The sequence below is a fragment of the Aegilops tauschii genome, chromosome 2 (assembly GCF_002575655.3).
Source record: "Aegilops tauschii subsp. strangulata cultivar AL8/78 chromosome 2, Aet v6.0, whole genome shotgun sequence".
Classification (NCBI taxonomy): Eukaryota; Viridiplantae; Streptophyta; class Magnoliopsida; order Poales; family Poaceae; genus Aegilops; species Aegilops tauschii.
In genome coordinates, this window is record NC_053036.3 from 20,852,553 (window position 1) to 20,879,924 (window position 27,372).

The following is a 27,372-nucleotide window of genomic DNA, read 5'->3' on the forward strand; positions in this document are numbered from 1 at the left end:
AAATTGGTAAAGGAGCTATGGGGTGTCTCACTGCTCATATTGATGAGAGATGTGGCTGTGATCATCTAGATAATATACTGGGGAAAATTGGCTACATGAAATGTTTTGATTTTGTGTCAGCCGATAATTATTAAGGGAGCAATCACTTCCTTTGCAAAATGGAAATCTGTACAGAATTTGCAAATGGATCATCTATGAACATGTGTGCAAACTGATCATCTATGAACATGTGTGCAAATTAATTCATCTACATAAACTAAAATGAATCAGGAACTGCAACATTTTGTCATTAATGTATCCCTGCCATGAACATTTTCTTGTATTTGGGTTCATTACCCACTTCTTTCATTAATGTATCCCTTGTGAAACTTATGCTCATCTAGTTAACAAGACAAACCCCAATGCCATGAAAAAAACAGAGTATCTGTTGGAATCAGAATTTGAATCAGATTTAAAATTCCACATCCAACATGAAGATCTATGCTCCATCCCTACAATCCTACATACGTACAACTAGCACACCCTAATGAATTTGATGCTCATCTAGTTAACAAGAAAAACCTCAATGCCATGAAAAAAACCAGAGTATCTGCTGGAATCAGATTCAAAAATCCAGATCCAACATCAAGATCTATGCTAAATCCCTACAATCCTACATATGTACAACTAGCACGCCCAAGTGAAATTGATGCTCATCTAGTTAACAAGAAAACCCCAATGTCATGAAAAAGAGAGAGCAAAAAACAGAGTACTATCGGTCTCACAAGTGCACGCGGTCGTGCACCTCCTGCGGTTTGCCATCAATTGCTATCGGTCTCACAAGTGGGTCCCCTTGTCATCCACACAATCGCGCCACCAGATGTACCACATTTTTCTTTCTCCCCGTCTCGACCACTCCACATCTTTCTTTCTCCCCTTCTCGACCAGCGCCGCCGTCGCCATCTCCCGACGACCCCTCTCTTCGCTGCCGGTGCGCGGCCGCCGCCAACTCCGGCAAGTACGTGAGATCTCCCCTCTTCTTCCCTTCCCCAACCGTTTTAGAGTGGTTGGGCTTTTTTAGAACCGTTCGTTGATGTCGATCTAACGGCAGACAAATACGAAGTACTGGGTAGTACTCCGATGAAAGTACGTGAAAGTACTAAAACGAGTGGGGCCGGTACTCGTGACAAGGTGGGGACGCGTTTTAATATAGGGGCAGTTTAGTCCTAGGAAAATTTGCACGCGCCGCCCCTCTCGTCGAATGCAAAACCACAATTACTCATCGACGGCCATCTCCGCCCTCTCCTCCAAGTCCACCACAGTCATCTCCTCCTTCTCGCCGCTGCAACTTCTCTCCACTCAGGCAAACCCCCCCACCCACCCCCACCCCCTCTTCCATCGAAGCAAGAATCGGCAGATCGAGCTGATGGCCGGCGGCGAGAACACCGACTTCGTGCAGATCGCCGGCAGCGACCAGGTCAAGTTGGCCAGGTTGAGGGAGATCCGTTCTTGGTTTGACAACATAAGGCAGATGAGCTAGATGGCAATGGCCACTCTCAAGAATTTGACGAAGAAGGAGAGGGCAAAGCTTTGCCCCCCGCCCGCACAACCGATTCACAAGATCGAGATCCTCCTCTGGGCGATGGAGCAGGCCAATTCGTCCAACAACTGGACCAGGCGGAGGTGGTGGGCGTTCAGATCCAGGGTAGAGCATCCACTGGATCAGGAACCCACTGTGCACGAGGTGCCGTTGCAGATTGTGCAGCCTCCAACCGAGTCATCGGAGACTCCGAAGCACAAGATGAGGAGGACAGTGGTCGCGACCTCGCTTCCCCGCCGTTCTCCACGCTTCCCTCGCCGCTCTCCTCGTCTGAACGGCGGCGGTAGCTATGTTTAGAGTAAGCTTCCCCACTCCTCATCTTCCTACTGCTCGTGCTTACATCGTGGTGATACTGATCGTAATAGCTCAGAGAGGGAATGCTATATGGCATTTTAATCTCAATGAATTGCATGAATATTTGAGTACATGGATTTGGAGGATGATTATGATGTATGTGAACCCTAGGCATCATATGAACCCTAGGAAAAATTAGTAATGTTCTACTGGTAGACACTGAAATATTTCGGTACACACCGGTAGGCACTGAAATATTTCGGTACTGTCCTAGGCAAAATTTGTAATGTTGTAGTGGTGGACACTGAAATATTTTGGTACACACCGGTAGGCACTGAAATCTTTCGGTACTGCCCTAGGCAAAATTTGTAATGTTGTAGTGGTGGACACTGAAATATTTTGGTACACACCGGTAGGCACTGAAATATTTCGGTACTGCCCTAGGCAAAATTTGTAATGTTGTAGTGGTAGACACTGAAATATTTCGGTACACACCGGTAGGCAATGAAATATTTCGTTACTACAATTTCAGTACACACCGATGCACACTGAATTATTTCAGTACTGCAGTTTTAGTACACACTGAAATATTTCAGTACTGCAAATTCTATACAAAGTTGGCATTTTGTCATTTATTTGTGAATTAATCCATGCATCATATGTCCTAACTTTGTACATGAGTTTGGGTCAATTTCATGTCTATTTATTGTTAAAATTATTGTCATGCCATGAAATACAAGACAAGTCACTGACCCAAGCTTGCAAAGATGCCATATCAATGTTGCTGATATGAATATGCATGTTTTCACCAAGTGTTGTATCTGAATTAGAACTGAGCATTTTTTCTTGATGGTATCCATGGATCTAGAACTCCTATGAATTTGCTCATGTTGGATGTTTTGTTCTCCATCATTTGTACTAGCATTCCGTGCGATTAGATGCCACGACAAGACCCCTGGCAAATTTATTTTCTTGCCTCCAACATCCCATGTGTGTTTTGCAGGAAAAAACCTGGATTTCACCCGGCTGGCTGAAGTTGTGAGGCTGGGAGGCTGATGGTGCTGCTACTGGCTGATCCTTCTTCTTTCAGCTTTTGTTCGTCCTTTCTCAAGCCGTTGGACCAGGGCTACTTCCGTATGTGCTGTTAATGTATTAAGTAGTTCCTTCGAATTTGTAGTATTAGTTAGTTTGAATGTGGAAGTACCTTAATTTTTAGGAACGAAATGTTGCTTTGTATGACCAAGGGTTTGATACCTTAATCTTTGGATAATTAATTATGTGAACTGTTCGATGTGGCGCACAACGAAACGCCTCTACCATTGATACTAGTTCAACATGTTGGTCCAATTAGAGACCAACCACTACCATATAGACCAGTTAGCATTTCATACTACAACCTGGCACGTACAAAACATCACACAGTGGAATAATCCCAGCGAGTAGACCACTAAATACCGAAAACATCACAACATGTCAGAAGTGTTTTAAGCATTTTATCGTTGCAAAAACCTTAGAAAATCCATACAAATGCCGATAAACTAGTCATGATTGCTTTTCATGTTGATACAAAGATGTAGAAAAATATTGGGTCCGTTTACAACCTTAGCAAACTTGCTTCTCATGTTTACATCACGGCCGCCGGTTGAAGGAGTAGAAAAGCCCACCTACCTAACATGAGTTTTCTCACACACCACGGCCTGCATACGACTACAAACCCAGTGATATGGGCCACGATGCAGGCCTGAGGGTGGTTACAGAATGGAACACCAACAGCACGAGCCCCACGACCCCCACGATCACGATAACGACGAGCGCCTCCCTCACGCGATGAACCGCCTCCCCCAGAACTCAAAAAGGCACCTTCTCCTCCATTCCTCCCTCATTATGCGAACCACGTCCATCTACTCCACAAACTGTAACCACCGTCTCTGTCTCAAAACCGCCGTCGCTGGAGAAGGGCAATGGCGGAGGAGCCGTCTACCAAGCGTCACTGTGGCGAGACGTCCGACCAGAGCATCAAGGAAGAGCAGAGCATCAAGGAAGACGACGTTCAGGTCCCCGGTGAGAAGCGCGACTACACCACCAAACTTGACAAGGTGGAACTCCACGGCAAAGAGACGCTGGAGGTCGTCTGCACCAGCAATCCAGACACTGCCGACGAAATGCTCACGAGGCTCTTCATGAAAGCCGTCGGCATGTATCCTAGATTCGTCGGCGTTGATGTGGAGTATACCAGGGATGACGAACCTCCGCAGTACGCAGCAGTTCTGCAGTTATGCGTGGATGAACTCTGCCTGGTCTACCACATCGCTGCGGCCACAAAATGGTGAGCCATCCTACTCATATACCCTAGTTTCTCAACTACATGTACTAGTGTAGATTGTGAAGTGGACGCACTAGTGTGGTTTCTCAAGTACATGCACTGGCATAGATTTTTACCCTGATGCACTGGATTAGTATCTTAAAATCTTGCACCAGATTAATCACCAAACTTGATATACTAGTGTAGTTTCTGATCTTGATGCATTAGTGTTGTGTCTACCGCTGTGGATGCATTAGTGTTGTGTCTACTAGTGTAGTTTCTGATATACTAGTGTAGTTTCTGATATTGATGCATTAGTGTTGTGTCTACCGGTGTGGATGCACTGGACTAGATGTATTAAAAGTTGTTTCTGAAGTTGATGTAGTGAAGTAGTTTGTTGTAGTGTTATTTTCAACTGTATGATCCAAAAAGAGAAATAACATCATGTACTTCATGCATTCATCACTCGTATTGTTTGGTTCTAGCACTAGCATTGTCTCACTTTGCCACAATTTTTTGCCAAGTTTGCCTAAGGTTAGTTCATCAAAATGAGGGCCACAAGTTGGCAAGCATAAGGGAATCTTGCCACACTTTTTGTGTGTATGCCATGTGGGACCCAAGTGTGGCTTGCCTAAGGTGTGGCTTGAACCAGACACACACCTAAGTTGGTCAAACTTGCCTAACCTTAGGTGTGGCAATCTTTGGCAAACTTAGTCACAAACCAAACAACTCCTAAATCTTCAAAATTACTACTAATCTTCAATATGCCTCTCCCCTTGAAGGCCCAAGTGCCTCAAGAGCTTCCTCCAGGAGAAGAACTTGTTCACCTTTGTCGGTTTCAGCATTCATAATCACAAACAGATGCTGAAGATGTCTGGTTTGGAGATCAACCCCGAAAAGTACATCGACATTCAGAAAAACTATAGAGTTCCATATGCCGGCAGAAAGAAGCCGTACGACTCCTTGGCTGATGTTGCAGCCAGCGTCATCCACCCATTTTACCAAAACATGAAGAAGAAGATCAACAGGACCGAAGACCATAAACTGTGGGGGATCAGCCCGCTGCCAGACTACCTCATCGAGTACGCAGCGAAGGATGCGTACGCCACCTACAAGGCTTGGAAGATAATAGACAACATCAAATCAGGTGTGGAAATTTCAGAAGCACAGGAGGCTGACCCCTACTACCACTGCCAATACGCGGCATGAAGAGAGATCAAAGTCTGCCTTCAAGTTGCTAGCGCAGTGTCCTTTTATGATATCTATGTTTCTTTGTTGTTCGGTGTGTCTGGACTTATGTCCTATGGTGTGTCTGAACTTATGTTGTGCGGTGGTTGATCTGCCGTTTATCTTAAGAGTTTGCTGCTACTCTGGTTTAGTGTTCCAAGTTGTTAATACTATTTTGGTGATGCATGATAAGCCTTGTACAATGCTTGATGCGTACGGTGGTGCTTAGAAAAATAAACAGGGTTTTTCTGAAGCACCGGTGCCTATTTCTACAGGAGAGACGCCTAGTTAAGCGTCTACCCTGTACAAATAAGCACCTGTGCTTAAGAAAAGCTTCGTATTTTGTTTATGCATTATTTCAAATTCATAGTAGCTTGTGAATGGAACTTTGTGGGAGCCAGCCTCTACCATTGATACTAGTTCAACATGTCGGTCCAATTAAGCCTTGTACAATGCAGGGTGCTTAGGAGAGGTGCTTAGAGAAATAAACCAGGTTTTCCTTAAGCACCGGTGCTTATTTGTACAAGGTAGACGCTTAACTAGGCGTCTCTCCTGTAGAAATAGGCACTGGTGCTTCAGAAAAAACCGCTTTATTTTCTAAGCACATCCCTAAGCACCTTGCATTGTACAAGGTCTTAGAGACCAGCCTCTACCATATATAACAGTTACCATGTCACACTACGGTCTATAAAACATCACACAGTGGAATAATCATAGCTAGTAGAGCATTAGTTACCAGTTAATAATAGTTGCAATCCATCACAAGCAATAGTACCTAGATATGAGTAGATATAGGTACGGTAATACACGACAAGTACTCGCAAACAAGAGCTAACATAACAAGTTCATTTCACATTGATACATGGCCCACCCCAGTTCTAAATGAGGTGGATGGTGATCATCATCCTCAAGTCATGGCGACGGGTGTTCGCAACAGTGAGTAGGATGGCCTGTCCTACCCGAAGATTCTTGGCACGAAGAAACTTCTTCCACCTTGCCCTGCTCAAGACAGTGCGACCGTCCGTGTCCACTGCATAGGCACAGCTGGTGATGGAGCCCGTTCTGGTAAGGCGTAGTCCAGCAGCCATGCCTTCTTCGTCCGGGTCGATGCCACAGCTATCAAGTAACCTCTTAGGTAATTTCTGAAAACAGTTGACTTGATATATGATCATGTCACGTGCAACTATCAACAAAGCATACACTTCAAGACACATATATCATTGGATTCAACACTGAGCATATATATCATCACATCACTACACTATACGCCAAGCATCAAATTACTACAGTAATTAGGCATATCATTAGATTACTGCGTACACTAAGCATATCATCGCATATTACTACACTACATGCATGTCATAAAATTCTTCACTAAATGAATTCTAAACTAGGCCTCTCATCACAGTACTACAACATGCATATCATATGAACTACTACACTAACTAAGCATGCATATCATGTAATTACCACACTAAGTAACATACCATGATATGCCGTTTAACATTCGTCCCTATGAGGCGGGTCACGAATGGCTTCCCTAGGTAGTCTTCACGTAGCGGAAGCATGTCCTAGAGGTTGCCGATTTCCTCGTCGCCCAGTCTGAGTCCTTGGGCATACAGGTATTCAGCAAGTGGGTTCTCATCATCATCTGAATCGTCATCATCTGAATCAGCACCATCTTCCTCCTCATGAACTTCATCCTCACTATCCGGAATCAAATTTCGATAGATAACAGAAATCCTGGGCATATCTCTTCTGAAGGAGAAGCAGATCAATTCACCCCCACTAAGACGCATGCGGGCGATGAAACGATCCCAATCATCTCCTCCTATCTGGGTTATCTTTCGCCCCTTCTCGACCTGCATAGTGTATGGGCCCCCAAGAGCGTCGAAGGTCACGGTGTCTCCGATGAGCTCATTGAATGCCAATCTCACATTGCATGGTACGATCTTTGTAAGATAAAAACAAATAACAGACACAATACATTAGTGGAAATAGCAAAAAAAAGAATGTACTGTCAGAAGGTTCATATAAATTGTTACCGCTGCAACAACAAAAGAAGGCTGGAAGTAGATGCTGAACAGCGTGGCAGTAGAAAGGCTGGCCCGGCACCGTGAGTTGCAGCGTCCACATGGTGCTTCCTCCATTCTACACAGAACATGTTGAACTCTAAGTTGAATTGTACATAGTACAATACAAAGATCATACATATAATAAATCATAGTGATAACCTATACTGTCAATGGCAATGCCCGTCTCATCTAAACCTGGGAATAGTTCGGCACCCAAACTAAAACCAGTCCAATCCACGGCACACATCAAAACCAAACCAATCCAGATATTTTCATTTAGAATCTAGACCAAACCGAACTATACATGCTCGTCATCCAACCCAGTCCAAACCGTTTTCAAATTTTGGATTGAATCCAAAGGTTCAAACCGTGGACAAAGCCATATGCGAGGGCACGTCATGAATCTAGATCAGACATGACATCGAGAGATCCGACGAGCTCCGGCCGGCAACAGCCAATCGGCTCAGATCCGCCTCCGTAGGGAGACGCGGTTGGGGAAGGGAAGAAGAGGGGAGATCTGACGTACTTGCCAGAGTTGGCGGCGGCCGCGCACCGGCAGCGTAGAGAGGGGTCGTCGGGAGATGGGGGCGGCGGCGGCGCTGGTCGAGAAGGGGAGAAAGAAAGATGTGGAGTGGTCGAGACGGGGAGAAAGAAAAATGTGGTACATGTGGTGGCGTGGTTGTGTGGATGACAAGGGGACCCACTTGTGAGACCGATAGCAATGCAAACCGCAGGAGGTGCACGACCGCGTGCACGACCGCCACATCCCCACGTGGAATGGGGACGGCCGGGTGGGTGTGTCAAGTCAAATCGGCACCCGCGACTTCTCGGTAACTCCAACAGGCAGGAGCAGTGCATTTCTTCCCCAAATCGGGTAGAAAACCCTCGTCCTCTCCCGAACCTAACCACCCTCTCTTCCTTCCTCACCACCTCACCACCCTCTCCTCCTTCCTCACCACCCTCCTCCCTTCCTACGCCTCCCTCCTCCTGTCTTCGACCGACGATGAAACGTGGGCGTGAAGATGCGGCGGACGAGCCGGAGGCAACCATCAGAGCAGAGCAGTCTGCTGCCGTGGCTGCAGCCGTGGGTGGAGCGGCTGAGTCCGCCTTAGCGGTGAAAGCTGGCGGTGCAGCGACCGTTGTGCCTGCTCCCGCTGCCATCGCAGCCGTGGAGGCACCCGTCGGCGAGCAGAAGATCGGGGAAGATCTGGAGGAGGAGGAGATGAGAAGGCTTAAGCGCAAGGTGCATGACGAAATCGAAGAGCTCTACGAGGAGAACGCCATAAAGGAGTTCGACGTAGATTGCAGGAAGGGCAGCGACTTCGACGAGGATGCCATCGACGAGCTATCTGAGGTAGTACTCTGTTTTTTGCTCTGTTTTTTTCATGACATTGGGGTTTTTCACACAAGGGATACATTAATGAAAGAAGTGGGGTAATGAACCCAAATACAAGAAAATGTTCATGGCAGGGATACATTAATGAAAAAAGTGGGTTAAACAATGGATATATGGCAGGATTCTCCATTGGCTTCCCCAGGACAGTGACAAAATGCTGCAGTTCCTGATTCATTTTAGTTTATGTAGATGAATTAATTTGCACACATGTTCATAGATGATCAGTTTGCACACATGTTCATAGATGATCCATTTGCAAATTCTATACAGATTTCCGTTTTGCAAAGGAAGTGATTGCTCCCTTAATAATTATGGGCTGACACAAAATCAAAACATTTCATGTAGCCAATTTTCCCCAGTATATTATCTAGATGATCACAGCCACATCTCTCATCAATATGAGCAGTGAGACACCCCATAGCTCCTTTACCAATTTCCTTATGAAACTTATCAGGGTCTAACAATGTTGGAGAAGCAGTATTGCCGCTGTCAGAAAGAATAATGGTTTCTTCATTCCAGTAGATAGAACAAACCCCCCTTGTGTGAAACATGGAGGAGTATAATGAAGCCATTTTTCTGATTCCAATCAAAATTACACCATTAACAATTATCAAATATCATTAAACCAAGCCAGTTCATGAAGTCTTTCATGTGTTAATTATGTACTACTTGTGCACTAATCTATAAATGCAACTATTCCACCGTCCATATTTATGCATGTCAATTTCTTTGGCTCAATTATGTATGTGCACATACGCCTTATTTCTAGCAAATAGATAGTTGCCATGTTACACATGTGTACTTTCAAAACATTGTAATAAAGGCAATGTACCATAATAGATTAGCTGAGTTCTTCTATGTGTACTAATTCACTAATTCACAGGAGGATGACGACGACGTGGACTACGGCATGGACAGCAGGCACAGCAAGAGCCGCTACACCCTGAGGCATCTGATTGCTGGCAAGATCAAGTACCGTTTCTTTGGCAAGATTGGGTGCCCTTTCTGTTGCAAGGTGATCGGTGGCGGCATAGATGGCATGATCCAGCATGCCTTCAGCACTGGCAATGGACATGGTAAGAACCATAAGGCCAGTACTCTGGCTAAACATGCGGCCTACGCACGCTTCCTCGAGATTGTCAAAGTCAATGAGCCCTACAACCTCCATTGAAGAAGGGAGAGAAGTGATGTGCTGCTAGAGTGCTGCTGCAGCCCCAGGACCGCCGTGTCCTCTTATGTTATCTATGTTTCTTTGTTGTTCGACTCTAAAACTGATGTCCTATGGTGTGTTTGAACCTATGCCGTTTATCTTAAGAGTTTGCTGCTACTCTGGTTTAGTGTTCCAAGTTGTTAATACTATTTTGGTGATGCATGTTAAGCCTTCTACAATGCTAGATGCTTAGGGTGGTGCTTAGAAAATAAATAGGGTTTTTCTGAAGCACCGGTGCCTATTTCTACATGAGAGACGCCTAGTTATGCGTCTACCATGTACAAATAAGCACCTATGCTTAAGAAAAGCCTGGTTTATGACTATGGTAGTTATAGCTTGGCATGATTATGTTTAGTGTATAACTCGGCATGATTATAGCTTCACAAAATTAAAGCATGCAAATGATTGCCGATTCCACCTATTGCCAAATCAACCTTTGTACTGATGATGCATTAGATATTGCTATAAGTAGAGGATGCTCATGATTGCCAAAAGTACCTATTTCCACTTTCTGATAAGAACTAAACGTGTATGAAATGATGCTAAAAGTAGAGCATGAGCATGAGCATTTATCAATTGATGCTACCTATTTGTGTTTGAATGGGCTCAATAAAGCTGGTGCTGGTTTATGCTCTCTGCGTGACCGTGATGGTAACGAAGACACTTGGTTGGCTATGGTCTTGCTGTCAAATTTAAGTTTCAGTTCTTTAAGACTCTTTGTTTTTGCTGCTTCGTCGGGATCGACTAGCTTTCTCGGGCGTCCACGTGCTCTCTTCCTTTTTGGGGAGTTGGGTGCACCACTTTTGGGAGAGTTGGGTGCACCGGTATCCTTCTGGGAGTTGGATGTGTCGGGTTCGTTGGAACCATCAGGATTGTTGACTAATTGTACGTCGTCTTCTGAACCATCAGGTAGAACTGCTTGCTGGGCATCGTACACCTCCTTCTGTATAAGAGAGAGTGCTGCGTTAGTTCTAATCATGAGACTTATGAAATAAATGATATATTCTTGATGTAGCACTAACCGTTATGGAGAACTTATATGATTCGAGACGAAGCGCGTTGCAATTTGAATGCAGTAAGGCTGTACATATTTTCCACCTGAAAATATCTATCCTTGCCTATATTTGATAACCGACACTTACGTCAGGATAGCTTTCAAGCTAAACAAAGTACAAATGTAAATTAGGCATTCAATTACCTGGTTATAAATATCGGTCATTTCATCCCCGTTCCATGACAACATGTACTGCAGTGTCCAAACCGCATAGGAAGTCCTGCGATGTTTAGTTAAAGATTAGTAATCTTATTCGTGTAGGCAAATAATAATTTATGAGGCCATGCGTACCCATCGGTCTGTTGTGGTATGTGCTCATAGCGTTTTTTGGTCCATTCGGCAAAATTGATGTTCTTAGCTGGTGATATCAACCCATTCTTGACAGCTTCGTCGATGCAGAACTGAATCGAGTCCACCTAGGGTACGACGAGTTATACATAGGGTTATGGTACATTGGGAGCTCATGTGCCATGCGGATCAAAAGAGGCAGCAAGAGAACACTTACAAGAGAATCTTCCTTGGTCTTCTCGCAATGATAATTCATGGAGTTCAGAGTCTGAATTTCTTTTTTGTCAAAATTAAACATCATTAGCATCCAATGGTTTTGGTGTACATTCAGTGGGACATGCACCTGCAGTAACATTTGGGTTGGGTTGAGAACCGAAATTTGTCGTGTACAGTCTGTACATAAACTATGAAAGTGAGGAAAACATGTACCTTTCGGCGCCCTAAAATTTTTTCTGCTACACGAGCTAACCATGAGGCTGCACGTCCAACAGGAACCACCCCCTTCATTTGTAACAGATTTTCGGTTTCTTCAGGGGATATGATTGAGGTAGTATCATTCTCAATTTGGCTAATGCGAGCATATGCCATAATAACCTGCCAAATTTTCAATCATACAATAATAAGAAAGTTGTTGCAGTAATGATGTAGACTAGAGTATAATGGGCTTACATCACCATAAATGTATTTCTCGTCCAAATTTCGCTTCAGTTTTTCTGCTGTGAGGGTAATGTCTCCGATTCTAGCTATTTCAACACGGTCGGATGTTCCGCGGATGTAAACGGCTGTCTCTATGTCCTCATCCGTGAACTTGTAATCATTACCAAAGACAGGCTTCATCGGAGTTAATTCTGGATTCTCATTGTTTTCCGTCACATGTCTTGCACTTGGTGTAGTCGAAGTCCCTGCCGTGAATTGGCTAGCCCTAGGAGTTCCTGTCAGTGATGAATTGCACACATTGGCTTGATCCTACAAAGAACAAAGGTAGTTCATCATTAGTTTGTTACTTTTGGATATTAACGTGTTGGGCCATAAAGATCACCTGCACGCCTCCTTTCTGTGACACTGATTGTCGGTTGCTTGTAAATTCGTATTTTAATTCCTGTAACAATGCAAACAATAATGAACATGAAGGAACATATTCATACAAAATACAAAATGCACAGTATGACATACATGTAGTTCCCTCCTTAAGTCTTTAATTTCGTCCTCGGCCTTCGACAACCTAGGATTAGTGCCAGTTTTAGTCTTCATGTCGATCAAGTCTTCACCTAGCGTCTGGTATTTGACATCAAATCTGTGCTCAATTTCCATTAACTTCCTACCTACCTTCTTTTCATGATCAGCTAAGCGTGCATTCATGGCTTCAACTACCATGTCAATCTGTGTAAACCAAATAAAACCCCGTGGATAACAATAGCTAAATGAATGAGGTTCCATGACACCTATTTGGGATATTGCAAAAACAAATAGTCTTTGGAGTACATACTTGCTGGCTACTAAATTGCTGTCCTTGTGATGGTGCTCGATACGAATCATGTTGATGCACATGTTCATCATTTTTTCTTGGAAAATTATTAGAATTCTCAGACGGTCGTTGAGGAGCACAAATTTCCATGACAGCCTTTTTTATAATATATAATGAACCATTAGTACCAAATAAAAAATCCGATATAGAAAGTTCAATTGTAGATAGGTACCAGCCCGTTATGAAGACCTCCTTTGTCGTAAGCATCGCTTCTTAAAGTAGTCGTCATTTCGTCCCATCGTGCGATCAATGGTGGGGGTCTAGAAAGCATACATCAATCGGCCACTACGCACGTGCTCCCAGTACCAATACTACACAATAAATTAGTTCATCACCATACAGATATGCAACAGAACAATAATTAAAGGACATTAAGTAGTGATCTAGCACTAACCTGGAGCAGAATTAGATTTCCTTGTAGATTTACGTGATCTCGATTTCTAAACTTGTGCACAGACTTGAAGAAGTGATTAAGTGTGAAACATCCCCAGTTAAATTTCCAAAGGTTTTGAAGATCTGTAACAAGGTTGAGAAATTTCGAGTCCACATAATGTTGTGCTGTTGGTGCTAGAACAGTACCAATTGCGTACAGAATGAACCGTCTCAGGAAATCGCCGTCTGGGGCTTTGGAAGCTCGGATCGCCGTTTCAAGGTCAGAAATCAAAATTTGCCCATTGTTTGCATAGGCGGTAAACAATTCTGTGTCGGTTTGCATTTCCAGATGTGGCTCTATATCCTCCCCATCTATCGGAATGCCAAATATACACTGCACGTCCTCTTTTGTTATAGGAATTGGCGTTTTTCCGATGGTAATGGATTGGGTGTCCATATCTATTCTCTTGGCTAGTCTAACCAACATTATGCGCCGTAGAGTCACTTCATGCATCTGGGTTAGACCGCTTAGACTGGTTTCTAATATGATGTACTTTTTGTGGTCTGGTGACAACAGTTTCATGGTTTTTCCGAACCTTGTGTGTGAGCATACTAACTTCATATGACCATGCTTTTCGCCGAGTTCCTGTTACATGCCATTAAATTATACTGAGTACACATGAATTATGTGTACGAAACGATTGTACACAAACAGTCAATTACTTACCGCATCGGTAATTTCGGAGATGGGCTTTTCTCCATTATGAAGGTTCGTATCTGAAACTGACATTGCTGGCTCATATGCAATGATAAAATCCGGCTAAATTAATCTGAACAAAATTGGAAAATGTATAACAAAATTAGCAGCAAATTAATTTTAACAAAATTAACTGGGTCATTTAACATATGATCCACTTATGGGTTTAAGCACAGAACCTATTTGGGTGCAAAACCTATGAGGGTTCAACTACTAAAGGAGCGGCCGACAACGATTATAAAGAGTTACGATCAGGTAATACCTTCTCTCGGAGACGGTGCCGCCGAGTAGATGGCGGCGGTTAGTGCGTCGCAAACTATAATCCACTAGTAGAAAAAGAGGCTTCCAAACGCCCCATTAGTCCCCAAAATAATCGAACCGCGACAAAAGGGGTCTTTAGTCGCGGTTCGGGAGGAGACCCGCGACCAACTATCTGGGCCCAGCGCGCTCGGTCGACAGCTGGCGGACGGGAGGGGCTTTAGTCCCGGTTGGCCTGGCCAACCGGGACTAAAGGTCCTCAGGCTGGCCCGAAGGCCTTTAGTCGCGGTTGGCCAGACCTACCGGGACTAATGGTTAGTCCTTTAGTCCCGGTTGGTGCCACCGGTTGGAATTTCTTAAAATGGGCATAACTTTTGCGTACGAACTCGGATGAAAAACTTTTTATATGAAAAATCATCTACTCGAAAAGTTACACCCGAATTTAACCGGGGGAACCCCGTTAAACATTTTCAAAATCCTCAAAAACCTAACAGAAAAAAGATACGGGGCTTTTAAGATCTGGAGAGGCAAAAAAATTCAAAAAATTTCAAATTGTGGTCAAACTGTGGTCAAACAATGGTCAAACTAATTATTCTAGAATATTAGTGTTACTAAATAATTATTTCACTTTTTTTAAAATTTTGGTCAAATCTGGTCAAATAGTGGTCAAACAGTGGTCAAACAATGGTCAAACTAATTATTCCAGAAATATTAGTGTTACTAAATAATTATTGTTTTTTAAAACAATAGTTTCAAACTCAAACAGTTAAATGTGTCACTTCATGCTCAAGCTAAATTCCTGAGGGTTAATAGAATTGACATCCTACTATTGTCAGGAAAACAACAAGTGCAGACTTGGAAACGAGGGAGAATAGAACCTGGAAGTTAAGCGTGCTCAGGCTGGAGTAGTGAGAGGATGGGTGACCGTCCGGGAAGTTAGATGATTTGGAATGATGAGGGGTGATTAGAGATTAGAGGATAAATTGAGCAGTGATGAGGGGTTGTGATTAGAGATTAGAGGTTAAAATAATTCAGAAATTTGAAAATAAAAAAAATTAAAAAAATTCGCAAAAAAACCAGGTTTAGGGGGGCTAAAACCCTAAACCTGCGGAGGAGGCCTTTAGTCCCGGTTAGCCACGAGAAACGGGACTAAAGGTCCTCCGCCCCGACGGACTCCTGGCGCCCACGTGGACGGGCCTTTAGTCGCGGTTCGTAAGAGGCGCGACTAAAGGGGGGGGGCCTTTAGTCGCGCATATTTAGTCTCGGTTGCACAGCCGGGATTAATGGCCTTTGCGAACCGGGACTAAAGGCCTATTCTCTACCAGTTCACGCGAGGAGGAAAAACGGTATCTACTCGGCGGCACCGTCTCCGAGAGAAGGTATTACCTGATAACCCTAAACTTATAAGTGCCGGCATAGCGCGGTCGACGGTGCAAAGGAAAAACGGCGCGTTCACGCGAGGAGGAGGCGGCGAGAAGAACACTGACGTCCGACCCCTCAAATCACGTTGGCGGTGGGCGGCACGTGGTGGCCGCCGACTCCTGTATTTCGTGGGCGACCGGCGTCTCCGATCTGATCTTGAAGCGGTCGTGGGAGGTGCGGACGGCCCGGGTGGTTAGAATGCGGAGCTGTAATCGCAGGATTTAGGGAGGGGTGGGCCGCGTGAGTTATGTGAGATTTGGATAAATGATATAAAAAAATAAGAAAATCTTGTCAACTCGTTTAGGCGTTTAGGGTTATTAGGGTTTAGGGGTTTAGGGGTTCAGGGTTTAGGGTTTAGTGGGGGGGGTTAGGGTTATCAGGGTTCGGGGTTTAGGGTTTAGTGGGGGGGTAGGGTTATCAGGGTTTAGGGTTTAGTGTTGACATGCAAGCCTGGAAATGCGTGTGTCAGAGATCGTACTTGCGTGTACATGTACTAATGATCCCAAACTTTCTTCATGCCATCCCATGACCCCATAGAGAATGCATGCAAAATGGTTTCCATGTGGGGCAAAATTTTGAATGTTTTTACGGTTTAGTGGGGGGGTTAGGGTTATCAGTGTTTACGATTTTAGGGTTGACGGAACTATGTTTGTCTTACACTGGACCTATCACACACACCGGACATAGGTCGAGCGTTGGTCCACAATGGAAACCCTCCGGTAGCATCGATCTGGTCGGTCGACTGCCTCGACCGACATACTTCGTGCCACATAGAGCATGCATCCATCCACTGAACCGGATTGATGTCGGGTTGGTTTACATGTACATGTACAGGGACCGGAAATGCGCGTGTCAGAGATCGTACTTGCGTGTACATGTACTAATGATCCCAAACTTTCTTCATGGCATCCCATGACCCCATAGAGAATTCATGCATAATGGTTTCCATGTGGGGCAAAATTTTGAATGTTTTTACGGTTTTGTGTGTGGGGGGGGGTTAGGGTTCAGGGTACATGCCACATTGTTCACATTGTCCAATTAACACTTTGTATAGATTTTTTCGGTAAAAAATGAACGAAATAATGCAACTAATCTGAACGTTACGTTTGGCATGTATCAAACCAAGTAGCCACTATTCCTCAAAAAAAACTAGTTAGCCACTAATTGCGCCAAACATATCACGTAATTACCAACGAAAATGGGTTGACAATTATTTCTGGAAATTCTTGGAAGGAATTTATTGCTCTTCCTTTTTTAGAGAACAATAAGTTACAAATTTTATTTTGGAAACAAGAAATCAGTTTTCAATTTTATTTGTCCTTTCCAATAGATTTCAAATGAGCTTTTCCTTGGTCTGGTCATACAAGGCATTTAGCACACATGACATTGCTTATACAGATGCTGACTGAAATAATTTGTTAACAACTACTAACGACTGATGATCAACAAGTAAACAAATCCCACAACAATTATTGAAAAATAAAATCCTGCGGCCATCAGATTTGCGTGCTTCTTCAGATCGATCAACTGCCTTAAGTTCTTGTTGATCTTCTTCAATTCCACCTTGAGTTCCGCATCCGCCACCATCGGAGGAACATTGGCATAGCCCTTATAATCCACCGCCGATGGCAGATCTACCTCTAGGGTTGCCCCGTGCCTCAAATCAATTAAGCCATCCGTTTGAAGCCTCTCAACGTATTCATCCAGCCACTCAAAATGATTGCATGTTTTCAGCTTCTGAAAAAGGGAAGGGAAACCCTAAATACCAATTCCGAGGAAATATAAATAAATCTGGGGTCAGAATTCATAGCAAAAAGACACAACAGAACATAGATTTAACCTTCCCCGCTTCTGGTTTGCTCTCGCGTTTCACAAATTCCCGCCCATGGTTTCCATTCTTCTCCGATATGGTTGTCAAACGCTTCAGTGGCGCGATGCGTGGGCAGTCGGGGCATCTGGTCATCGGTAGTGAACCATACCGCGGCCATGATGACGGAGAGACCGAACTGGACATGGACATCTCTCGTCTCTCACCGTCCGCCGGCGATGGCAGGCTTCGTCGCCGGAGAAGAATAACAATTTGGTGGGCCAAGGGAAAGGGAGGCAATGGTGGGCCGCGGGTTGGCACGGGCACGGCGATGGCTCGGGCTTCTGTGATATGTGGTTGGACCCGCGGTCAGTGCACATGTTTTGGAAGCCCCCAAAAGATCGTGCTCGTTAAAATGCGGAGCTGTAATCGCGGGATTTAGGGAGGGGTGGGCCGCGTGAGTTATGTGAGATTTGGATAAATGATATAAAAAATAAGAAAATCCTGTCAACTCGTTTAGGGGTTTAGGGGTTTAGGGTTATTAGGGTTTAGGGGTTCGGGGTTTAGGGTTTAGTGTGGGGGGGTTAGGGTTATCAGGGTTCAGGGTTTAGGGTTTAGTGGAGGGGTAGCGTTATCAGGGTTTAGGGTTTAGTGTTGACATGCAAGCCCGGAAATGCGCGTGTCAGAGATCGTACTTGCGTGTACATGTACTAATGATCCCAAACTTTCTTCATGGCATCCCATGACCACATAGAGAATGCATGCATAATGGTTTCCATGTGGGGCAAAATTTTGAATGTTTTTTGGTTTAGTGGGGGGGATTAGGGTTATCAGGGTTTAGGGTTTAAGGGTTTTAGGGTCGACGGAACTATGTTTGTCTTAAAGTGGACGTAGCACACACACCGGACATTGGTGGAGCGTTGGTCTACAATGGAATCCCTCCGGTAGCATCGATCTGGTCCGTCGACTGGCTCGACCGACATACTTCGTGCCACATAGAGCATGCATCCATCCACTGAACCGGATCGATGTTGGGTTGGTTTACATGTACATGTACAGGGACCGGAAATGCGCGTGTCAGAGATCGTACTTGCGTGTACATGTACTAATGATCCCAAACTTTCTTCATGGCATCCCATGACCCCATAGAGAATTCATGCATAATGGTTCCCATGTGGGGCAAAATTTTGAATGTTTTTACGGTTTAGTGGGGGGGTTAGGGTTATCAGCGTTTAGGGTTTAAGGGTTTTAGGTTCAACGGAACTATGTTTGTCTTACAGTGGACGTAGCACACACACCGGACATTGGTGGAGCGTTGGTCTACAATGGAATCCCTCCGGTAGCATCGATCTTGTCCGTCGACGGCTCGACCGACATACTTCGTGCCACATAGGGCATGCATCCATCCACTGAACCGGATCGATGTTGGGTTGGTTTACATGTACATGTACAGGGACCGGAAATGCGCGTGTCAGAGATCGTACTTGCGTGTACATGTACTAATGATCCCAAACTTTCTTCATGGCATCCCATGACCCCATAGAGAATTCATGCATAATGGTTCCCATGTGGGGCAAAATTTTGAATGTTTTTACGGTTTAGTGGGGGGGTTAGGGTTATCAGGGTTTAGGGTTTAAGGGTTTTAGGGTCGACGGAACTATGTTTGTCTTACAGTGGACGTAGCACACACACCGGACATTGGTGGAGCGTTGGTCTACAATGGAATCCCTCCGGTAGCATCGATCTGGTCCGTCGACTGCCTCGACCGACATACTTCGTGCCACATAGAGCATGCATCCATCCACTGAACCGGATCGATGTTGGGTTGGTTTACATGTACATGTACAGGGACCGGAAATGCGCGTGTCAAAGATCGTACTTGCGTGTACATGTACAAATGATCCCAAACTTTCTTCATGGCATCCCATGACCCCATAGAGAATTCATGCATAATGGTTTCCATGTGGGGCAAAATTTTGAATGTTTTTACGGTTTTGTGTGTGGGGGGGGGGGTTAGGGTTCAGGGTACATGCCACATTGTTCACATTGTCCAATTAACACTCACTAGTAGAAAATATGCCTTTAGTCCCGGTTCGCAAAGGCCATTAATCCCGGCTGTGCAACCGGGACTAAATATGCGCGACTAAAGCCTCCCCCCCCTTTGGTCGCGCCTCTTACGAACCGCGACTAAAGGCCCGTCCACGTGGGCGCCAGCATTCCGTCAGGGCGGAGGACCTTTAGTCCCGGTTCTCGTGGCTAACCGGGACTAAAGGCCTCCTCCGCAGGTTTAGGGTTTTAGCCCCCCTAAACCTGGTTTCTTTTTAATTTGTAGTGTTTTTTTTTTATTTTTTTTTTGTGTTTTATTTTAATTTTGATGAAGTTTCAGTACACATATTCTACGCTACTATATACATGCATATGAAATTTCAAACAAGAAGAATTCAAGAGGAATATATAATATATATTCAATCTCGGGTGACCATATACAACTTCGAACAAGTTTCCATACACAATTAGGATGGATGACCATATACAACTTCGAACAAGTTTCAATCTCGGGTATGCATATAAATTTCTTCGTCCTCGGTATAGTGTTCTCCTTTAGGATTGATGACTTCCCTCATGAAAAATCCTGCTAATTCTTCTTGAATTGGTCGGAAGCGAGCTTCTGGACTAAGCCTCCTCCGCAAGTTATCCGTCGCCTTCCGCACGCTATCCGATGCCTTCCGCTCAGAGGTGTGTCTCCGGATGTTCTCACAGACATAGTATCCACATAGATTGGTCCCCGGTGGCTGCTTATCCACATTAACTAACCTTCTAAAATCTAGCTCATGTTTGAATTCACCGACAATTTCTTCTGAGAACCGTCTCCAAACCCTACAGGGCAAAGAAAATTAAATGAACAAGGGAGTTATTAGTTACTTGATATTAGGAAATGAACGAAAGAGACCGATCGATATAGAGCTCAAATGATTGAAAATAATTACTTTTGCAGCATTTTTCTCATGTCGGCCCAATGCTTTGGATCCGAATCCATAGATTCCATGATTAGAACTCTGGAGGTGTGAAGTTCAATATTTAGCAGAATCCAGTGGAACCTGCGGACACATTACATGCACAGTCATGCATAACTCATCGATTAGACATACCATGCATGGAGTAAACAAAAGAGAATGGGCACAAGAGAGAAACACTCACCCAAAATGGTAAGGAAATAGAATATGACTTTTGAGTTGATGCTTTCTAAGAAACTTGTACAAGTCTTTCTCCATGTCTTCGGGGTGATTTTGTAACACATGTCCATTAACGATATGTGGGTCAATGAACCCAACATCATGGATGTTTCTTATTTTGCATTCCCAAATCTTCAATCTGCATAATAGCGTACGCAACAATATAGTTAGGACAATATATATAAATATATATAGTGCGGGCAATGAAGAACGAGATGAGGTAGAAATAAATCACTTACAGAACGTAGCAACTCAGGATAGATTTGTCGAGCTCGCGCAGATTGAACAGCTGGAACAATTCACCCATATGAACTTGTACAGAGTACCGTTTGGTGTGATGCTCCTCTGTAACATCCGCATAAACATATTCTTTGTCGGCCCATGTTATGAATTGCTTGTACCAACGTAGCAGATTTCGCATTTGTGGTGGTAGACTCTTTTCCCGCACAGGCTCGACGAGAGGCCCATTCCGCACATATTGTAATGCTATCTCACATACTGGCGCATCCTCAAGGCCTAAGAAGGCACGAAGAGTCAAACCCATCTCGGACGCTTGTTTCATGGCACTCGCTACAGTCAATCCAAGTGCTGCCGCAGCTGCTATGATCTCGGGGTCCTCTTCCGGACCGGCTTTCACTATGAGCGGGGGGATCGATTGTTTATTCTGCATCCCGAGCTGGTCAACTGTTTCCCGCTTTTTTTACTTTCTTCTTTCTCCTCCTTCAATATTTTTGCTTGCCTACGAAGTTCATGTCCATAGTCATCAGGCATATTCAGCTCGGCTTGGGAAGGTGTCGTCAAAAAATCCTTAGCCCACTTCTTTTGCTTCTTAGTGAATACTTGCTTGGGCTCAGGCTCTTTTATCGCCTTCGTATCCGCCTTCCATTTCTCATAATGAGCAGACGCGGCCAATTTGGTTTCAGCTTCACTAAGTTCCCAAGGCCTTGGGAGGAGAGGCTTCAGTGATGGCTCCGGTACCCTTGTGGTCTTAGGTACATAAGGGTCCGGGTTAATAGTCCAGGAGCGGGTTTCCTTGTTGTCTGCCTGCTTCTGCTTCTTCGCCGGAGGTGGATTGGGGGGCGTCGTACCCACCGGAGGAGGATTGGGGGGCGTCGTACCCGCCGGAGGAGGATTGGGGGGCGGCGGCTGCTTACCCGCCGGAGGTTGTGGATCGGGGGACGGCGTCGAATGGCGTGAAGGAGGTGTAGGTGAACCACCATGACCACCACCACCGCCACCACCACCACCACCATCGGAGGGGGTGGACTTGTTAGCCTTGGCGCCTCGCCTGAAAACACTATGTACTTCTTTTTCCATAGAATGAACTGGCGCTTGACATCTCCAAGTCTTCTCTCCCCTTCGGGTGTAGCTTTGTCAATCTCCAGGTCCTCAAACTCTTGGACTATGTCTTCCACCATGACACGAGCATAGCCATATGCAATGGGGTTGTTGTGGTGGAGTGCTCCAGGTGTACAGGGTAAAGCACTGCCGGTAGCTACCTTCGTGGAAACGTTCCCCACGGGATAATGCAGATCACATTCTTTCATCTCCTTTACATCATCCACGGGGTAGTGAGGCTCCGGTGCACGAATCTCGATCATCGGTGCATTAGCACCAGGCGGGGCATCCGTGGAAGCCACGCTGCTTCTCCGCTGCTGGCTTCCGCGATCCGCTTCATGATCTTCATGCGGCCCTGCAGCCAATTTTTCTTTTACTAGTTCATGCACGGTCTACTTCAACTCATGGAGTTCCGATGCAAACTTCGCCAAAAGATCTGCATCCCGGTCCGTCTTTCTCTTACGGCTTCTGTAACAGTACGGGTCATTGTCCTGGGAAAACCCTACATTCCACGGAATTCTGCCTTTGCCTCGTACACGTCCTCCGTGTTCATCATTCCCGAGGGCTGTTGTCAGTGCGTCTTTCTCTCTGTTGAACTTGATCAAGCCCTCTTGAGCTTGGGTCATTGCGTCAATAAGGGCTTCGGTGGGAGCAAACTTTTTCTTCCGGTGAACACACACCCCTGTCTCTGGGTCTAGCGATCCCCCATGCCCGTACCACCAGCTTTTGGCCCTTGGGTCCCATCCCTCTGTACCTAGAGGGATTCCTCGCACCCTCAGGTCCTCCTCCATCTTCTGCCACTTAGGCTCCGAAAGGCGGTATCCTCCTGGCCCCATAATATGATGGAACTTTTTCTTACTCGCATTATCCTTATTTTTTCGATATTTCCTTGAAATGCTCCGATTTCTTTTGCCTCACAAATTCTGGCCAATCATCTTTCAGTTTCTCATCTTGTCCATTGAAATCCGGAGTCTTGCCCTTGTTGACATAGTCACGGGTTAAATTTTTCTTGAAGTTCCGGAATGCTTCGCCCATCTTCTGAAGAGCGAACTCTTTAACTAGCCTCCTCCTCTCACGTCCACCCGGAACCTCATTACCGAATTCATCGACTTTGTTGTATTCCGGAGGTAGAATGAAATGTTCCATAAGCTTTCTCCACCAATCCTTTTTCGTTCTCTTGTCGACAAAACTGAAACCAAGACGTGCCTTCTTTGGCTCCTTCCATTCCTGGACGGTGATCGGGACGTTGTCTCTAACAACGACTCCGCATTGTTGATAAACTTTGAGGTGTGTTGTAGGGGCTTGCCGGTTTCACTAACAAAATCAATGGCATATGTTTCTCCTGTTTTCATCGCCTTGGATTTGCCACGCTTTGTCGTACTCGATCCGGCCGAGGGCTAAAAAAAGAAAGAGATTCGCGCGCGTTAATACATATGTATTCACATTTCAGTAAGTTTGTATCACGAGAGGCTCAATGTATATATATACCTCGGCGGAGGTGGTTGCTACTTGCAATTCGAGATCGTCGTTTGTTGACGGTTGACCTCCGTTGACAATGTCCGTTCCTTCACCTTCTTGATCATCGACAATGTCTGTTCCACCGTCAAGGTTCAGAAAAGAAGAGACTACATCCTCTTCTTGCTCATATTCTGAGCCCGGCACATAAGGAATCTCGTTGTTTATGATGCCCATTAAATAACGTTCAGCCTCCGGATCCCTAAGCGGCTCGGCTCTATCGTCCGCCATATGTCACTCCTGCATGTAGTAAAAATTAATTAAGTATAAAGGAATTAAAAAATAAGATTAAGGGGACATAGAGGAGGAGCAGCGACGGTTGAATGATTAAGAGCTATTAAAAAATAAATTATTCCCAAATAAATTTCCTTTTCTTTTTCCTCTCTGCTCTCTCTTTCCTTTTCTTTTTCCTCCGCCGCCGCTCAAATTTAATGATTTATACAATTATTCCCAAAAAAATTCCTTTTCTTTTTCCTTTTCTTTTTCCTCTCTGCTCTCTCTTTCCTTTTCTTTTTCCTTTTCTTTTTCCATTTTCTTTTTCCCAAATAAATTGTGTTTGAGCACTGCCGGGAGGCGGAGGACGGCAGACAGGCGGCGGCGGGCGGCAGAGGACGGCAAGGCGGCGGGGAAGGGGAGCGGAGCTCACTGGGGGGCGGCGGCGACAGCGCGCAGGGGCAGGGGCAGCGGTGGCGGCGGCGCGCAGGGCAGGGCAGGGGCGGGGGAGCTCACTGGGGGCGTCGGCGTCGATCGGCGTCGGGGCAGGGCGTCGGCGTCAATCGGCGTCGGGGCAGTAGCCTGGCGGCGTCGGGGCAGGGCGTCGGCGTCGAGAGGAGAATGGGAGGTGGGGGAAAATTTACTAAGTGTTGTATATATAGACAGAGCATTAGTCCCGGTTGGGGACACCAACCGGGACTAAAGGGTACCTTTAGTCGCGGTTGGTGTCCCCAACCGGGACTAAAGGTTCTTTCGCGCCGCTTTCGTTCCCGCGCGGAAAGAGCCTTTAGTCGCGGTTCGTGTCACGAACCGCGACTAAAGGTCCTTTTTCATATACTTTTCTTTTTAAAATCTTAAAAATTCAGAAAAATAATATATCAAAATCTTAAAATCTTAAAAATAGAAATAATATATCAAAAAATTCAGAAAAATAAAACTAGTTCATTTCAAAATCTGAAAAATACAAATAATATATCAAAAAATTCAGAAAAATAAAACTAATTCATTTTAAAATCTTAAAAATAGAAATAATATATCAAAAAATTCAAAAAAATAAAACTAATTCATTTTAAAATCTTAAAAATACAAATAATATATCAAAAAATTCAGAAAAATAAAACTAATTCATTTTAAAATCTTAAAATAGAAATAATATATCCAAAAATTAAAAAAATAAAACTAATTCATTTTAAAATCTTAAAAATAGAAATAATATATCAAAAAATTCAAAAAAATACAAATCATCCCCGATCCCTTAAAGGTTTGACAAAAGGTTTGATACATCATTCAGTTCATCGACCAAATACAAATCATCCGGATTCGCCATCGTACGTTTTAATTCACATGATCCATTCAACAAAGTTTGGTGCAATAAATTATTACACATCAATTCTTCCCTTGTGTCCCTGCTTGCTTACGATTGTGCCGTATCCATGGAGCATCCTCATCATTTAACTTAATGCTTGGGTCAGTGTTCACTTTGAAGGGCGGAATTTCACCAAACATATTATAATCTTCTGACATGTCTGTCTTGTCCTCCACTCCCATGATGTTTCTTTTCCCTGAAAGAACAATGTGGCGCTTTGGATCATCGCATGATGTACTGATCGTTTTCTTATCTTTCCGTTTCCTCGGTTTGCTACTCATGTCCTTCAAATAAAAAACCTGAGCGACATCTTTGGCAAGGACGAATGGTTCGTCAAGGTAACCAAGATTGTTGAAATCCACCATTGTCATTCCGTATTGCTCGTCCACCTTTACCCCACCTCCTGTTAGCTTGAACCATTTGCACCGGAACAAAGGGACCTTAAAGGAGGGTCCATAGTCAAGTTCCCATATCTCCTCTATGTAACCATAATATGTGACCTTTTGTCCATTCTCGGTTGCTGCATCAAAGCGGACACCACTGTTTTGGTTGGTGCTCTTTTTATCTTGGGCGATGGTGTAAAATGTATTCCCATTTATCTCGTACCCTTGGAAAGTCGTTATAGTCGAAGATGGTGTCTTGGCCAACATGTACAGCTGATCTCCAACATCATTGTCATTCATTAAATGTTTTCGCAACCAACTGCCGAAAGTCTCCATGTGGGCCTTTCTAATCCAGGATTCAGGCTTCCCCGGGTTGTCCGAGCGTAAAATATTATTGTGTTGCTCGAAGTACGGAGCCACCAAGCTGGAATTTTGCAGAACTGTGTGGTGTGCTTCAGTCATAGAATGACCATCCATACATATCGTTGATTTCCTTCCGATCGTGCCTTTTCCACTTAGTCTCCCCTCATGCCGCGATTGAGGAATACCAATCGGCTTAAGGTCAAGAACATAGTCAATACAGAACTCAATTACCTCCTCATTTCCATAGCCCTTGACGATGCTTCCTTCTGGCCTAGCACGGTTATGAACATATTTCTTTAATACTCCCATGAACCTCTCAAAGGGGAACATATGGTGTAGAAATACAGGACCGAGAATGGAAATCTCTTCGACTAGGTGGAGCAGGAGGTGCGTCATAATATCGAAGAAGGATGGTGGGAACACCAACTCGAAACTGACAAGGCATTGGACCACATCGTTCTGTAACCGTGGTAGATCTTCTGGATTGATTACCTTCTGAGAGATTGCATTGAGGAATGCACATAGCTTCACAATGGCTACTCGAACATTTTCCGGTAGGAGGCCCCTCAAAGCAATCGGAAGCAATTGCGTCATAATCACGTGGCAGTCGTGAGACTTCAGGTTTAGGAACTTTTTGTCCGCCATGTTTATTATTCCCTTTATATTCGACGAGAAGCCAGATGGGACCTTCATACTGCTCAGGCATTCAAAAAAAATGACCTTCTCTTCTTTGGTAAGAGCGTAGCTGGCACGACCTTGAAACCATTCCGGATGCCGGTCATCTGGGTCTTTCAAAAGTTGCTGGTCCTGTCGTGCTTCCTTTGTATCATTTGTCTTCCCATACACGCCCAAGAAGCTTAGCGGGTTCACGCAAATATTCTTCGTAACATGCATCACGTCGATTGCAGAGCGGACATCTAGGACTTTCCAATATTCTAGCTCCCAAAATATAGATTTCTTCTTCCACATGGGTGCGTGCCCGTCAACTCCCCGCGGAACTGATTGTCCGCCAGGACCCTTTCCAAAGATGACTTTCAAATCCTTGACCATATCAAATATCTCAGCACCAGTACGTTCCGCAGGCTTCGTCCGGTGATCTGCCTTGCCGTTGAAATGCTTGCCTTTCTTTCTTACGTTATGATTTCGGGGAAGAAATCGACGATGACCCAGGTACACGTTCTTCTTACAATTACCCAAACGTACACTTTCAGTCTCATGTAAGCAGTGCGTCCATGCATTGTATCCCTTATTTGTCTGTCCCGAAAGGTTACTGAGAGCAGGCCAATCGTTGATGGTTACAAAAACAACGCTCATAGGTCAAATTCCTCTTCTTTGTGCTCATTCCAGACACGTACACCAGGTCTGCCCCACAACTATAAAAGTTCATCAACTAAT

At 44.7% G+C, this 27,372-nt stretch overlaps 1 protein-coding gene across 1 annotated transcript; it reads left to right on the top strand.

The window, feature by feature from the left end:
• The first annotated feature begins 3,834 nt into the window (after positions 1-3,834).
• On the top strand, positions 3,835-5,384 carry LOC141040637 (uncharacterized). Its single transcript, XM_073506753.1, has 2 exons — positions 3,835-4,199; positions 4,958-5,384. The coding sequence occupies exons 1-2, from the start codon at positions 3,835-3,837 to the stop codon at positions 5,382-5,384; spliced, it is 792 nt and encodes a 263-aa protein (XP_073362854.1).
• Positions 5,385-27,372: the final 21,988 nt, after the last annotated feature.

Bases quoted from the DNA above. Each gene is read 5' to 3' on its own strand.
- LOC141040637 (XM_073506753.1), top strand. From the start codon at position 3,835: ATGGCGGAGGAGCCGTCTACCAAGCGTCACTGTGGCGAGACGTCCGAC. The intron at 4,200-4,957 runs GTGAGCCATCCT...CTCCCCTTGAAG, and splicing joins ATCGCTGCGGCCACAAAATG to GCCCAAGTGCCTCAAGAGCT.